Source organism: Chanos chanos, chromosome 8 (assembly GCF_902362185.1).
Source record: "Chanos chanos chromosome 8, fChaCha1.1, whole genome shotgun sequence".
Lineage (NCBI taxonomy): Eukaryota > Metazoa > Chordata > Actinopteri > Gonorynchiformes > Chanidae > Chanos > Chanos chanos.
In genome coordinates this window covers 46639138-46656254 of record NC_044502.1, presented here as the reverse complement: position 1 = coordinate 46656254, position 17117 = coordinate 46639138, and the positions used below count along the sequence as shown (strand labels likewise).

The window sequence follows — 17117 nt, the reverse complement described above, 5'->3', positions numbered from 1 at the left end:
TGACTGACTACACGAAACCATGGACCGTGTTTGGATCACTCCACAGAAGTGAGGAAGTGAATCAGCTCGCCACAGAAACGAGAATTAACAAAAGAAAGAATTATTGCCCTGTAACTTTCTTTCTTTCTTTTTTGGTATCATCAGTATAATTGATTTTTGAAGTTATCTGCACTTGTTGAGTTTACAGTGAACGGATAAGATCCGTGGTACTCTAAACATTCCAAACCAAAGCCACTTTTTTTCAAGTGCATTTAGCCCTAATTATAGCTTGATGTAATATGAATGCATAGCAACAAGCACAAACCTTGTTTGGAGTGAAAATAAAGAAGCCATTTGTGCCGTGCGAGATGTTTATGTGGAGAGAGAACATGTCCTGCTCTCAGAGAGCAGAGCCAATGCCAGCTGCCCGTCACCGTGGCAATGAAGCCGTAAGTTCCCAAGGTCCCGTTTGTGGAAAAAATCCTCGGTCACCAGTAATTGATTCTCCTCTGACAGTACAATTAGTCTACACACACTGTAGACTTTCTCTCTCTCTTTTCTCTCTCTGCGTGTCTTTCTCTCTCTGCATGTCTTTCTCTCTCTGTATGTCTCTCTCTCTCCGCATGTCTTTCTCTCTCTCCAACAGTCTCTCATCCTCCCATCTCTCTTACTTTCATCTCTACTTTTATCTTTTCCTCACATCTTTCTCTTCATCCCTCATTTTTCTCTTTCTCCTTCTCTCCCTCTCTCACACACTCCCTCTCCATTCTTCCTTATCCCATCCCCCTCTCCCATACTTCTGAACTCTGTGCACGTGTGTGTGTGTGTGTGTGTGTGTGTGAGTGTGTGTGTGTGTGTGTGTGTGTATCTTTCTCTGTGTGCCCTCAACCCCCCCCTGCTCACACACAATGTGTACATTAGGAAACTCACACACACACACACACACACACACGGCTGTGCACATGTCACACAGCATGCATGTATGCCCTCACACACGCACGCACACACACACTCCCCCCCTCTCTTGCTCTCTGTCTGTCTCTCTTTCTGTCAGCACACTACAATGTTGCAGTTTACAGATGAAGCACTACTTCAGTTTACACACAGTTGAAAGACACTCTCATCTGAAATCAGTTTTTAATTGACTGATCTCACCCTCTGTGAGTGTGTGTGTGACTGTGTCTGATCCCGGTTTGTTACGCATTAAATTTTAACCATGGTCATCTGCACAGACGGACCAGCCAGTCAGTGCAGCCCAACACTGGCCACATGTCTCGTTAAACATACATGCTCCTGTCCTGTCTAATTAGTCCAATTAATCCACAGTCTCTCCACTCCCCGCATGGGCATCTGTGTCTGTCTCCTGCAGATCTGTGTGTGTGTGAATATAATGTGGTGTGTGTGTGTGATGTATGTGTGTATATAATGTGTGGTGTGTGTGTGGTGTTTGTGTGTGTGAGATGTATGTGTGAATATAATGTGTGGTGTGTGTGTGCAGTGTATGTGTGTATATAATGTGTGGTGTATGTGTAGATGTGAGATGTATGTGTGAATATAGTGTGTTGTGTGTGTGTGTGAGATGTATGTGTGTATATAATGTGTGGTGTGTGTGTGTGTGTGGTGTATGTGTAGATGTGAGATGTATGTGTGAATATAATGTGGTGTGTGTGTGTGTGTGGTGTAATTGTGTATATAATGTGTGGTGTGTGTGTGTGGTGTGTGTGGTGTTTGTGTGTGTGTGAGATGTATGTGTGAATATAATGTGTGGTGTGTGTGTGTGTGGTGTATGTGTGTATATAATGTGTGTGGTGTGTGTGTGTGTGTGTGAATAGATAGATAGATAGATAGATAGACAGATAGATAGATAGATAGATAGATAGTCTGGCTGAAGAGTTTGTTAAAAAAAGAGCTTAGGGCACTTTTTTATCAGGTGAGCTGTAGAGCTGATAGACACAGGACATGGCCACACAGAATGACAGCGAGTTAAAAAGCTATTAAAGTCAAAGTTAAAAAGTTAAAAAGCTATTAAAGTCAAAGTTAAAAAGTTAAAAAGCTATTAAAGTCAAAGTTAAAAAGTCATTAAGTCTGCGCACTCATTACAACTGTAAAGTTTTACAAAGTTATGACATAATGACACAGCCGTATTTGTTTGTAGGTAAGAAACAGAGAAACTGATGGAAATAACAGTACAGCAATAAAAATCCGTGTGACTGTGTGTGTGTGCACAGGTGGTCCCCGAGTTACGAACATCCGACTTACTGACAACTCGTACTTACAAACGGACTGCCATAAAGCCTATTATGTTAAAAAAATTGGAGTTAAATACAATGGTTCGTAATAATGAACACACGCACGACTTTGCGACGCTCATGAAAACATTGCGTGGCTTCAGTGGTTCGTCAGCTCGAGGAAGGAGAACACCGTCCGCCATTTTAAGTCAGATCACATTGCCATTAACACTGTGTGTGTACCTGTTCTGACACCTACAAATTCAACTTAAAGTCAGACTTAGGGAACGGATCTCGTTTGTAACCTGGGGACTGCCTGTATGTGTGTTTGCGTATATGTGAGCATGTGTGTGTGTGTGTGTGTGTGTGTGCACATATGGGTCACTCACTGTAGTGTGTGTGAGGTCTTGTGTCTGAACATGAAAGAGCCAAAGAACAATCTTCCGTTATAGGGCCAACCATGGAGCCAGTGTTTCTCCACACAAATACACACACACACACACACACACACACCATGCTACATACGCAGCTACATCTTAACATGTGCATACCGCACACACACTCAAGTGTAACAAACAGACAAATGCACACGCACACACACTCACATACACATGCACACACACTCACATACACATACACACACACGCACATACACATGCACACACACTCACATACACATGCACATACACTCACATACACATGTACACACATAGAGTAACACAGAACAAGGGAGATCTGTGTGTGTGATGTTTGGAGCGTGTGTGTGGGACAGGGCTCTATTATACCAACCAAATGTACTGTGAAGTGAGGCTCAAAGCCTGGATCAAAGCACAGGGGCCTGAATGGGTTTCACTCAGGGCCTGTTCAACAACCATACTGACTCCTTCCTCAGAACAGCACCGTTCACGGGCCTGCAGAACAGAACACCTCCTGTCTCCCTTTATCTGGGCCCAGACAACACAGACAGTCTCCTGTACCAGCTGGACTGCTTCCCTCCCCCTCAGGTGCATGTGACAAAGAGAGAGGGATGGAGAGAGAAAGAGAAAAGAGAGAGAGAAGCAGGGGAGACAGATCTTTACTCAGATGTGCTGCCCTCTGCTGGAGGCAAGGAGAGAAGGCAACTTTGTTTGGTTCCCATCAGTAGAAACTCACCCACTGGACTGTAAATCTGTCTGTGCGGCTCTGTCTGTGAGGGTCTGTCTGTCTCTGTCTGTGCGGCTCTGTCTGTCTCTGTCTGTGAGGGTCTGTCTGTCTCTGTCTGTGCGGCTCTGTCTGTGAGGGCCTGTCTGTCTCTGTCTGTGAGGGTCTGTCTGTCTCTGTCTGTGCGGCTCTGTCTGTGAGGGTCTGTCTGTCTCTGTCTGTGCGGCTCTGTCTGTGAGGGTCTGTCTGTCTCTGTCTGTACGGCTCTGTGAGGGTCTGTCTGTCTCTGTCTGTCTCTGTCTGTGAGGGTCTGTCTGTCTCTGTCTGTGAGGGTCTGTCTGTCTCTGTCTGTGCGGCTCTGTCTGTGAGGGTCTGTCTGTCTCTGTCTGTGAGGGTCTGTCTGTCTCTGTCTGTGCGGCTTTGTCTGTGAGGGTCTGTCTGTCTCTGTCTGTGAGGGTCTGTCTGTCTCTGTCTGTGCGGCTCTGTCTGCGAGGGTCTGTCTGTCTCTGTCTGTGCGAGTCTGTCTGTCTCTGTCTGTGAGGGTCTGTCTGTGAGGGTCTGTCTGTCTCTGTCTGTGAGGGTCTGTCTGTCTCTGTCTGTGCGGCTCTGTCTGTACGGCTCTGTCTGTGAGGGTCAGTCTGTCTCTGTCTGTGCGGCTCTGTCTGTGAGGGTCTGTCTGTCTCTGTCTGTGAGGGTCTGTCTGTCTCTGTCTGTGCGGCTCTGTCTGTGAGGGTCTGTTGAGTCATTCATTTCGTACCAGAGACGTTGAAGACTTTGCAGGATGACCCTGTGTGAGATCATACATAAGACTCATGGGAGAATTCATTCTCATCTTTGAACCGTCGAGTTCTTAAAACTTCTCTACAGCTGGCACCGCTGGTGGCTATAACTGATGCCAGATGAGTTCAAGAGGCAGAACTGGACCTACATCCCAGCCACAAGCAAGATAACGTTAGCACGTTAACACAGCAACGTTAGAAACACATCCAGAGAAATCCTCTATCTGTGAAAAGATGTTAAAGTAAGAACAACGGTGAACGCAGGAAAAGCTGCCAAACATTTCTTTGAAGCAAAAATGTAGCTTTATCTTCTAAAGGAAAAAATGGTTTCTTTTTTAAACCTTCACAAACATTAGGCATAGAACCAGAGCATGCAGTTTCTTTCTGTGAGAGAGAGAGAGAGAGAGAGAGAGAGAGAGAGAGAGAGAGAGAGAGAGAGAGAGTGGTCAGAGGTCAGAGGTCGAGCTGTGGGGCTGTCCAGATTTATATTTTCTACCCAACTATATTAAGAAAGGAATGCAAATCTAAGTATCCTAAACAGCAGTAATAAATGTTTGAACGCTGGACTATGAGGTCAGACACTTTGCTTTTTTCGCCTTTGGCTTAAAGCCAAGCCACGTTTCTCAGGGTACTTCCTTTGAGTAAATAAATGGGTGTTTGTGTAAGTGTGTGTATGTTCTTATATAAAATATGTGGAGACAGAGAGCGGCTGGGTTTGGATTTGCTGATAGCAGACTGTCCTCGAACAAACAGAACGGTCATAACAGTAAAACAACCTCTCCTCACAGTCTCTCTCAAATTTCCCCTTCAAGTACCCTCTGTGAAACTACTGTTACAACAAAAAAAAATCTGGTCATTGCCCATCTGTGAATCACATGATCCCTCTATAGCGCGCCTATGTGTATATGAATTAAGTCACAACACTAAGCCACGCCTCTGTCCTGTCAACGATTCAAAGTGTGATGATCCGAGAGAGCCGCGTCAGACTGCCTAATACTGGTCAGCGCTCGAAGAGCGTTCTAAGTCCTTCGACGTTGTCAGGCTATCCGTGCCGTCCGTATATATTTGCCTTAGACGGCAGAACGTAAATTGTGACAAGGTTTTTGAGAGAACAGTTAAGAACTCAGCTTACTTAAAAACTGCACCGCAGTCAGCTGAAAAAGAACAGTAAAAGCAAGCATGAATTACCTGCTTCATCAGGTTACCATTAAGTTCACGACAGAATCACGATTACTTCACAAATAGTCAGAATGAAATGGATTTTTTCAGCTGCCAGTTTATTAAGATGAGTAGAGACAACCGTAAAGATCTTTCGTTTTTTTGTGTTCAACGTTGGTCTGAGATTAAAGTCATAGTGATGACTATGAATTCTCTATGGTAAATGACATTTGCCCAGTTGTATACACAGGGGGGCGCGTTTGAGCTACAGCCCTGCTGTCTTACCGCTCTAATGGAACGGGTCCTAGCATGGCTTTATCGGAACCGTAAGCACAAAAGGACCGATGGAAGTGCTAGCTATATTTCAGTTGATATTGAATGGGAAGTAGGCCTACTTTGTTTTTTTTTTCCCCCAGGTTACACTGTATTTCGTTGTTATGGTTGTTAAATTACATACTAAAGATAATATATATCTGATATATTTGTTTTCAAATACACATGATACAGAAAATTTAACGGTGACAGCAGAGTGTAGGGTCATGTCAGAATATGAACAGTGCCAAATTCAACCAAATCTGCGGACGTTTGAACAATGCTTCGACCACCATACACTTAGTGTATATGTATCGTAAGTGTAAGGTATATTTACTCAATACAACGTTGCACATTCAGTCGTTTGGAAGGATGGTAACACACGCGTGAATTATCAGACTACAACATATTTACCTCATGTAACGGCACCCTCGCCCAATCCTCTCATTTTTCCTTCCAATCCAAAAGCCTACTTGTCTCCTCCTCCCACGTCTGTGCACCAATGAAAATCTCGAATTTCTCATCAGCCCATAATGATTGGTTTTGGAAAAGTCTGCTAAAAGTTTTTGGTACCTTTAAATGAAGTGATTTTCCCTTCCCTCGCGCCCTTGTTTGAATTTTCCGCGAGGAGCAGGTGCACCGTCGCGCAGAATATATTTGATTTAATAAACAGTCAAAGTCTAGCGACAATGGTCGACCAGTTTGTCGGAACATGGAAAATAACCTCCAGTGAGAACTTTGATGAGTATATGAAGGCAATAGGTAAGAGTACCAGCAGACTGTAAGTAAATATAGATCGTATTTTGCAGACCAGTGTTATTCGCACAAAGTTGATCAGTCGACATCCAGGGAATTTGTATCTAAGTAAGATGGACGAATCTGTGAGGAGTAGATGTGATGTGCTCCAGCAGTAATTGCATTAATTTACGATATCAGTCGATTTGTGCTCGAAAAAAAAATCTAGATGGTTTCTGCACTTGCTCATGCTTGCTGTTGTATAGTGAGCATGCGACCGGAACGTTGACCTAATGCATGCAACGTCCGACTCGTACAGGTGTCGGTTTCGCCACCCGGCAGATGGGAAACTTGGCCAAACCGAATTTGTCGTTAAGTGTGGATGACCAGGGGGTTATAACCTTAAAAGCACTTACCACCTTCAAAACCACGGAGATTCAGTTTAAACTGGGCGAGGAATTTGACGAGACGACTGCTGATGACAGAAAAACGAAGGTGAGTGACTGCAAAATTTGACGGGGGGGTCGATGAGCCTCTTTACAGAGAATAATGTCTGGAGTTGTTGCTTTCGTCTTTGTCCCTGTCTCTCCTAGACCGTTATCACCTTGGAGAACGGGAAACTTGTGCAGAAGCAGACGTGGGATGGAAAGACTACATCGATTGAAAGGGAGATTCAAGACGGCAAAATGATAGCGGTAAGACCACAACTAACGCCATGCATTTATAGGCCTGTTGTTATTGATGTTGTTTGTGTTTTCTTTTAGAGTACTGCAACAATTGTCCAATCTACAGGAAGCAGTCTGTACATATATGAAAATGTGTGTGTGTGTGTGTATGTAAGATATGCTTTGCTGTTGCAAGTTTTGAAGTTTGCATTCGGGAGAATATATTTGTGTTGGTTTTGCTGATGTTGTCATGTTGCTGGTATGTGTATGTAATATGTGCTTTTACATCTCTGCCTTTAGAAATGCTACATGGATGACGTGGTAGCTGTGAGAACCTATGAGAAGGAAGCATGATTGGCTGCATCTTCTGCTGTAGAACATTCAGTCCACCAATCATCTTGCTTGATTTCATCATATGCTAGGATTCTCTCAAATGAATTTGATGAACATGTACCACACAAACTGCCCTGGTTCTCTAAAAATGAGAATAAAAATCAAAATTGGAATATTTTGTCTTGAATATGGTCATTTTTCAAGTGTGATTAACTTTGGTAACGTTCCAGTTTTGGGCATTTCAATGAAACTGTCATATAGATGACAGGTAATCTTTTCTCAGGTCATGGTATTGTACATGGGACACAAAGCCATGTGTAAAAACAGGATGGGCTCCAGAATAGCACAAGTATAATGGTCGCTCTCTGTGTTGTATATTTTTACTTTTTTGTAACGTGAGTAATCGGGTCAGTTCAGCTGAGTGTGTTTGCTCATTAATGTGCATATACACGTGCATGTAGCCATGATGATATTGACTACCTGTCACTCAGAGGTCTCTGGTAATTACTTGGCAGTGCCTGGCTATAGCAGTAGGTTAAGACTCTGTAAGAGGAACTGGGAATTTGCTGCTTGGAATATCTAGCAGGACACTGGAGGTATTGACTTAGTATGGACAGACTGCAGGCTCTAATGTCTCTGACCTCTGACACTGTACCACTGAATAAGACACTTAACCCCAAATGACCCCAAGGCTTACTGTAACAGGGCCCCACCCCCCACCATGGTGGTATTGATGAAGAGTATGACTGCTCAACAGCCGTACAGTGATAAAATGAAGGTTTATAATTTCATGGTGCAGTTGAAGACAGCCGTGGTGTGAGTGTCATCTGCTCTGACACACGGCTGAAGATGGGCTACAGTTAGCTTAGCACATTAGCGCTCTAGTTTTACACGTTAGCCATTGGTTAGCCTGTGGTATGAGTCTGACCCTGAAGGACCTCCACCATATGTTGCTGTGGTAACCATGACCTCTCAGTTCACACAGTGTGGCTTTGTTCTCCTGGGGGTCTCTACCCTGTAATTACACTGAACTCAATAACCCAGTAAGACCCAATAATGTTATATCAGCAGGTGCAGCTCCAGGCACCACTCCAATCAGCATTCATTTCCAGTGCCAAGACTACAGTTATGAATTAAAGAGGGTATATTGTCATCAGTCTTTCCCTCTGCAGCAATGTGTTGGGTTTCCTGAATCAGGTGACGGTTAAATAAAAGCTTTCAAACTGTCCTTAATGATGTGTTTAAACACTAAGGCATTTCTGGTCCATCTGTCCACTCATTTCTCGTACCGGACACTCAGTTCAGGTGACCACGCCTCTGATGGTCAGAGACTGGAGTGTTGGAACAGAGAGAGAGTCAAACTACGCCGAGCGGTTGGGATTCCAGGGGTGAGATTTGGGAAAGACTGTCTCAAGTGGTTTAAGATGCAGTGCCTGCACTCTACATCTCTGGATTAGCATCTTCGCTCGGGTTCTCTCATTCATTCATCCATTCATTCATTCATTCATCCATCCATCCATTCATTCATTCATTCATCCATCCATCCATCCATCCATCCATTCATTCATCCATTCATTAACACTGTTACCCAGATGGACGTGATGTGTGAAGGGCGTCCAGGCCTGCCGTGGTCGTCTGGGTTATGTAATGATCTGTACACACCAAGGACCAAAGACGCAGGATGAAGTTCTTCTTAGAAAGATTTGTCTGAGTATTGCGTTCAGCCTTGGGTTTACCTCTCTCCCGCTAACGGATTTCACCCTCTCATCGAGGACTGGCGTGAGGGGAAACCTTAGAGCGGTAGATGTGCTGCATTTGACCTCCTCTCTGTGACCTAAGACATTTGCCAGTTTCCATGGCAAGATGCTGAGCATCCAATAGGAACGCGGGATAGAGGTCGTCTGACCAGGCCGCGCCACCGGCTCCCCGTGTGATTCTTAAATCCTCCGAAATCTCGTTCACGTTGGCTTCCTGAATGAAATAAACCCAAATACCTCTGGCCTCTCACTGTGTATGGCACTCATAGGGGAGCTGAGAGAACTGGTGGACAGCACCCCTTCTGCAAATTTAGCCTTTCCCTTCTCACACGGATCTTACTATTAATGTTGTTATTTTATGATTTTTTGATTTTAGTTGCACCCTGTTCCTCAGATGTAATGCAAACAGTGAACAAAACGGGGCCTTGTTCACCATGTCTAATAGCATCTGCAGACTTACACACTAATGTCATCACCTTCCATGTCATTTACATATCCCTTCAATGTCTCCGTCTGTGGAAACTGAATGGATTTGGTGGTAACAGTAGCTGAGGGAGTTCCAGCTTCATTACAGATCTGGGTTACTATTCAAATGACTGCAGACTGCTCGTGCCAGCTCATTGGCTCTTACACCTACAGGGTTTCCCAGGGGCAGCTTAGCAGATCCTAAGGTTAAAACAGAGAAAGAGATTCCACACACAAGTGTTTGTCATCTAAAGTTATATCGTGACTAAGTGTTCTGCAGTGTAAAGAACATCAGAAGGGTCACAGCGGTGGTTTCTGAGCTGCAGTTAAAATACAGTCTGTCCCCAGTCAGTCAAGCAAAGTGGGATAACATCCAGAAGGCATTTGTTCTCAGTGTGTTAAGTCATAGGAATATTTACACCTTGATCAGGTTTTAATCCAATGATATAAAGATACATAATGACTGTCTGTGATCATTATGGCCTGTTTTTATCGAACAGAGACATTCAATTTCTTCAAACTTCTTCTGTAGAAACCAATTTTTTTGTCATTTCAATTTTTATTAGTTTTCAGTTTCCAAACATTTCCATACACAAAGAAACCAAACATTTCTGTTTTCCTCTGTTCTGTGCTTGAAAATGCCTTTAACATTGTTACAATTTTCCCTGTTACAATTTGGCTTGTTACTTACACAGAGATCTGTTACTAAAAAAGAGCCATAACAAAGTGGAAACAGCTGAGTCAACAAAGCAGACAAAAACAGAAACGACAACAAAACAAACAGACAAACAAAAACACATTCATGCACAGACCACTTAAAATCTGCACTAGACAAGTGTTGTCGCAGTGTGAAGATCCATCTCTCTCTATACCACCTAAACAGATGATAAAATGATTCCAAACCCGGTTCAGTTTCCCTGTACAGGCATTCACATTGGTTAGCTTATGCTTACTCCAAGCTGTTTCAGTCATAAATTTGACCCATTCTGTAATCTGTGCTCTATGGACCCTTCCACTTACATAAACTGGGTCTGACTGTGGAAAAAACCCCTGCTGGAGCCTCTGCTCCAGTAACCCTGGCTAGCACAGCGACTGGTCGCCGTGGAGACACGGCGGTGGAGATTGTGGGAGAGAATCTGTTTCTCCATTGTAATTAGCACCTCTCTCCAAAAGGTGTGTCTCTGCAGACATAATCACGCTTAAGGCAAGGATGTGCATGTTTCTGCTCTACATGGCCAGTGTGTGTTATTTCGTGTTACAGTCATTGTATGGAATTTGAGGGGCGTGCAGTAAAAGCTGTGCTCAATATTATAATGAAACAGTGCAGCCTCTGGATCCCGTATGACAGATGAAACAACCTACTTAAGTTAAGTTAGTTAAGTCTCCGTGATTGCACACACACACTGTGAACAGTGAGCAGTGAATTTGTCTCTGCATTTAACCCATCCAACACACCAGTAGTGAACACACACAACAGACGCGGGAGCAGTGGGCAGCATTCCTCTGCGCCTGGGGAGCATTAGGGTTAAGTGCCTTGCTCAAGGGCACACTCCTTCCAAACCCCCTCCCCTTCTCCTTAACTTTCGCATCTCTTCATAACGTTCACGTTAATCTCTCATACACCCCATTCTGGCCAAGCAGGTTTTTTTTTCTTCTTCATAAAATATGGACGTTGAGTGCATTAGTCTAAGACCGTAATTTCCTGGATTACATTCTCTTTGTCAGATCATTCCCAGAAATGATCTGTTCGACTGAACTCTTAGAATGATTTAAACATTGAGTCATTGTCGAGATTTTGCTAATTACAAGCATACCATTCACAAGTCATTTATCCCACACAATTTAGATTTTTCCTCTGAACCCGCTGTGAATGTTGTAATATTGAATTTCTCTCCTAATCTGCCTGAATTACCGTCTCTCGGCGTGACATCATCCCCATGTCTTTAAATGTCACACGAAGTGACTTTTCTCTTCTTATCCAGCCCAGGTGACCATCACAGTCTGACTCATGCTTTACTACTGTCCTTCATCCGGGACTGCCTATCCGGCCCTCCCCACTGGACCACATAGTGTTTTTCCACACAGACTCTGGGCTTTTCCCCTCTTTCCACAGATATGCCTTTTTTAGGGATATGACGGCACTGATTAAAAATCCCATCCGAGGCTCTCACTGGCACCATCAGAGAAATATCGTTAAACTGTGGGGCCAAGACCACCTGAACAGGTCTACCCCACAAGGAAAAGAATACAGCCCTCCACTTATGGAAATTGTATTTTATTTTTTGAAGTAGGGGTGTTAATTTGTAGGATATTTTCTAGATCAGAGCATAGTTCTGTTCTTGGGTATTCCATCCCTACAGATGTCACACGGCATGTAAATGGTGTCATTATGGATGGGTGACATCCCCTCGGTATAACCATTACTTCTGATTTTAGAAACTATCAGTAATGAAAGGTTCAGACATTATAGTACAGTTTAACAATTTATTTTTTAATGAAGTTGTCAAACCACTTCTTCATGAAATATTAGTTTGCACATAAGGAATAGAGTTTTGGAAAAAACATCCCACATTTCCCTTCCATGCCAGTGTCCACCCAGGGAAATGTGATTAAACACTGGAAAGAGCTTTGTGTTTTATAATGTGGACAGATAAAACTCTATCTTTCTATCTTTCACATTTTCATTAAAAACAAACAAACAACAAAAAAAAACCAGGTTAAACTTCAACACTTACAGTCCATTACAACATTACAATGACCTTGAGAGCCTAAGGGAATGTCTGCCAGGAAATGAAACCTTAAATCCTTGTCCGGTGATTGGGCTGCGTCTGATGCCTGTCTAAGACGCCCAGAGAGCCCGTCCCCACCAGTGTGTGTAATTCTCTTAATTAGGCCTTCTCTAGGGGGTGCACAGGGGCCCAAATTCACCCAAAAGAGTTTTAGGTTTTAACGAATGCTTTTGTTCATGGGTGGTGCCCTAGGAAAAAAAAAAAAAAATCCAACCAGATTAAGGAAAAGCTGACCAGACTTTACCTAATCAAGATGAAAGAGTTCTGAAACCGATCCACACTGTAAGCCTATTGTTTTGTCTGTGAATCTACACATTCAGACAATTCTGGGGTGAGAGCAAATTTGAATGCTGTAGTCAGAGAGTTTGTGGATGTTACTTCTGAGGGTATGAGGGGGGGGGGGGGATTTGGGTCAGGGACAACAGACGGAGTCCTGATTTCTCTGCCCTGCTACCTCTGAATGACTCATTACTCCCCTAAATTGTGCTAACCAAGCACATTCTCTTCATTTTCCCCCATGGACAAGAAAAAAGCAGGGACATATTTCACAAAACACTTTGAAACGACTCAATAATATAACACACGCCAAACATCCCCACATGATCAATGTCCAAGTAAATTTAAACATGCATCACGAATGACAAGGGAGACCACTGTAAAAATGTCAAATATCGGTTAAAGTGGAAAAAGACCTTAGACCTAAACTACCAAAACCCATAAATGAAACTCAGTCATCATTTCCCCTTGTGTACGTGCACTGTTTAAGATAAGACAAGATTTAGGTTAACCCTTAAGAAGTGGGACAAATACCATGGTGGTACTACGGTGGTATGTATATGTCAAGGATTAGGATTCTAAACTGTAATTAGGGTACTGGCTGTCTGGTGTTTGGGTCAGGAAAACTCCTAGAGTTGGTTTCCTTTTCCCGTGTGAGTTCAGTGCTCCTTACATTGGGCAGTATTGTGGCGACTGTTCCATTACGGTCTTTATGACGTAAACACTCGCTACAGTCAGTGTCTTAGCAATGTCATGTTCTGGGGAGGTAATTTACTGTCATATTTGCTCTGATTATTCCTCTGTTATCTTTTTATGGTCTTATTACACCGATAACATGGTGTCATAACAACTGAACTGGAAGAACACCAAAAAAAGACCGCTTCGGAGACCACACCGGCAATCTGTTTTAGAGCGCCAGCAGCTGTGCCAAAGCCTGCTCTTTGATTGTGAGGAGAGACGAGACTGGCGGATTGTTGTAATAAAAAGACAGCTAGAGGAGGCAATAATCAGATTTGATGAGCATTTTCGATTAGCAACTCTCAGATGGCAGGTGTTAATGAAAGCGAATGTTGATTTGCAGGACAGAACAGCCTGATATGGAATGGCTGAGAAAAAAAAAAAAGAAAAGAAAAGAAAGAGGGAGAATCACTGTTGATACCATCTGTAGGAGACGAACGCTGCATTAAATGCTGAGTGTCATTTACGACATCTTGACAAATAAACGCGTGGAAATGACTGTAACAATAGCCAAGATATGAACACAATGAAAGAGTTTATAGTTTATTTAAATATCTTACTCAAGACTCAAGCACGATCTTTTTTTTTTCCATATCTAAACACCTTATTCTCGGAAGTGTCCCCATTCCCTTGGAATAGCTGTCGAGCTCTTTCAGTCCCTTTTCCCCCTACTGAAAGGGAAAAGAGAGATGTTTTTGGGGGCACTTTGAATGGTTTTAAGGATTGCGTCCTTCTCGAACAAGTTAGCAGGAAGGTGGTGCCCTCTTACGGTTGTTTAACAAAAGTATTGCTCGCCCACGTTGTTGACTGACTAACGGATGGAATATACTATTCAGGAGATGACAGGTGTCGACACTTCGTTTATAGTCTCTCTCAGGTTAACACATTTTTTTTGTTTGATCTGTAACCTAGTGAAAATTGAACATGACCTACTTAGTTTACAGTCGACCAAAACATTCTATGCCTCTCACAGTAAGCGATATTAAGAATCAGTGAGTCCCGGAAGTTGCTCTTTGACGGTGCTGTATGTGTTAAAATAAAAGCCCCTGGTACACACAAAAAAATAAGCATATATTGGGTTTTAAGAAAGAATTCAGGCACTTCTTTTAGTGTTACTTTAGGGGGAAGATTTATTTCTAAGAATGTCAATGCGTTCTAGACGAAAAGGCTCACAATTAAGAATCAGCAATCCCGAGAATGACTCGAATTGCAGTCGGCTGAGGCATTAGGTCTAGTTTTTATTTGTTTAGTATTTTTTATTGCTTTTTCTTGTCTGCAGGAAAGTTACCTCAGTACGAGAAATATCGATGATCATCAGAACTTTTATTTTGAAGAACTGAGTGGGTGAAACAGAAGGCAGTGTACTGTCTTACCGAGCGCTTCACGCTATTTTCAGCCCTTCCATAACAAAACGAGAGCGAACAGACTATAGCACAGACAACAGAGAATAGACAATACTGTGTCACGCACAAAACAAATTGGAATACTTGAACTTTTGCTTAGAATAAGAAAACTGCCCGAAGGATTAAAGAGCTCCTTTTTTTCCCAGGGTAAGTTGCTGTTGTCTTGCACAACCGTTCAAGTGGGAGGAATGTCCGCATGTTGTGAACGGCATTTCATGTTCTGAAAATAAATCCAGAGCAAGCTAGCTAGGTAAATAACTAACCTTTTAACATGCAAACCACCTTGTCAGCTAATCTGTCAGTCAAGTGAAATTTGGACTAACTTTGAGCTTTTTTTTGTTCGCATTATTTAGAAGGAAATTTAATTGGATTAGCTTTTAATCGCACTGTCATCGTTTGAAGTATATTTAGGTCATTATATGTGCACAAAAGTCTCGTATTTAGCTATTTATAAGTGATTTAAATGATATTTTGGCCACATACACAACAGCAGCCAGCGAACATAATGTTATATCAGCAAACGTACTTGGCTTAGCCAATTCACGGGTGGAAAATAATTATTAAATCAGCTACCTGTGGCTAGCTTTATTATTTTGAGAAATTGAGACAAGTTCTCTCGGTGAACATAAGGTGACCATCATTATTAGTTTAGTCAAAGTCTTTGAAGTGATGTGATTTTATAGATGAAGCTATATATTTCTTCCGTTTAACGTGGCTGCGCAGTGATTAATGGTATTAACACAAAATTTAGAAAATCCAAGTGTTGGTTCTCTTACACACGGAGTGCCTGACTGGTGTAAACGAATAAATTTAGTGAGTTATGACATTTTTCGTTTCTGAATCTCGAAGTGCTAACTAGTTAACTAGCTAACGGTTAACTTGAATTAATTAATTTGAATTGGGTCATTTGATTATATTTTAAAAAAATATGTTTTTATGTATAGTGCCGGGGTACAAAAGAACAGAAAATTAACTGGATGCCCCGCTCCACAATACAACTGCTAGCCAGTTAGCAAAGCACTTCTCCCATGACACAGCATATTAATGAGGAAGACAACCTGTAACTTAGTTACGTGAGTCATTTGCGTTAATTGCAATAGTATTGAATCAATACGGTTAACATTTTTAACATGCCATTTCAGAGAACAAAAAAGTTTTTGGTTAGCTAAAACGTGGCTAACTGGTTAGCCGCTCGTTTCTCAGCCCCTTTCGGGAAACCATAAATATCTGATCTGAGAACAGCCGCTGACCTGCCTGTCGCTCTTATCAGTGTCCAGTTTGGAGCAGAGATGATAGTCTGTTACGTGATTTGTAAACACACTTGGTGTCATGTTGACGGAAAAATAAATGACTTGGACTACTTGTCAAAACGGTCGTTCCTCGGGGTGTAATAGAAATAGGCAAAATACATCTCAGAAGTGTTACAGATTAGTTAAAATAAGTGTTTCTTGTGAACGGAGGAAATTGATTTGAGTAACCTCGGCTGTCCTTTTCGGATTGTATCCTGAATAACTGTAAGGACTCTTGCTGGGAGAGATCGTGTTGACTGCCGCTTTGAAGTTCCTCATGTAAGTTTTGTGTACTCCGATCGAAGTCTCATCTCCTGTTTGCATGAGGGCCTACCACTAGTACTACTTTTCTGCCCTGTTGAATGTAGAGTAAGTCGTTTCAGGCCTCCTGATAGAGTGTTTTAATGTTTACTTTTTTTTTTTCAGCCGCTCCTCTGATCTGCGCTGTTTCTTCATAATAGCTTCTCTGTGTCTTTTATGATCTTACATTAATCTAGCTTTCACAGAGGACATTCATGCGGTCAGTACTGGGATGGCCTGCGTAGCTATAGATAGACACTGAATTTAGCGCTTTTGCTTTTCTTGAAATAGCCTGTTAGTATAATATGACATTCTATCTCAGCAAAACTGCCCATCCTAACTTATTATTATTATTATTATTATTTTTACTGAGCTTGATGACTGAGTCTGAGGACAAAAACAGCCTGTCCGTTTTTGTAATTAACATCTCTCTTTGCCTTGAAATGATGAAAGTTAACTATATACAGAATGTATCTGTTTCTCTCTGGCAGGCCCTGAACTACAGTTCTCTCTGACTGTGAGTGTGTCTGTGCCCATATAGACAGATGGCACTAGAGGGGTGGGTAGCGTTAGCCCTGCTTCTGTGACAGAACCTTCTCGCAGTGGGTCTCCCGTGCTTGACGGGGGCAGTCGGAAGCCCCCGGTGCTGCTGGAGGAAGTGTGTGTGTTTTCTCTCTGCCAGCTCCTGTGGAGTGTGTGTCACTTGGGCGAGTGTGTGCGGAGCTGCACAGGTGAAGAGGTGGTGTGCCGGGCATCTGCTGCTGGCAGGGC

At 42.7% G+C, this 17117-nt stretch overlaps 1 protein-coding gene across 1 annotated transcript; it reads left to right on the top strand.

The window, feature by feature from the left end:
• The first annotated feature begins 6225 nt into the window (after window positions 1-6225).
• Window positions 6226-7381, top strand: fabp4b (fatty acid binding protein 4b). Its single transcript, XM_030781118.1, has 4 exons — window positions 6226-6358; window positions 6651-6826; window positions 6925-7026; window positions 7297-7381. Exons 1-4 carry the CDS (start codon window positions 6286-6288, stop codon window positions 7348-7350), a joined length of 405 nt encoding a protein of 134 aa, XP_030636978.1. The 5' UTR covers window positions 6226-6285; the 3' UTR covers window positions 7351-7381.
• The last annotated feature ends 9736 nt before the right edge of the window (window positions 7382-17117 follow it).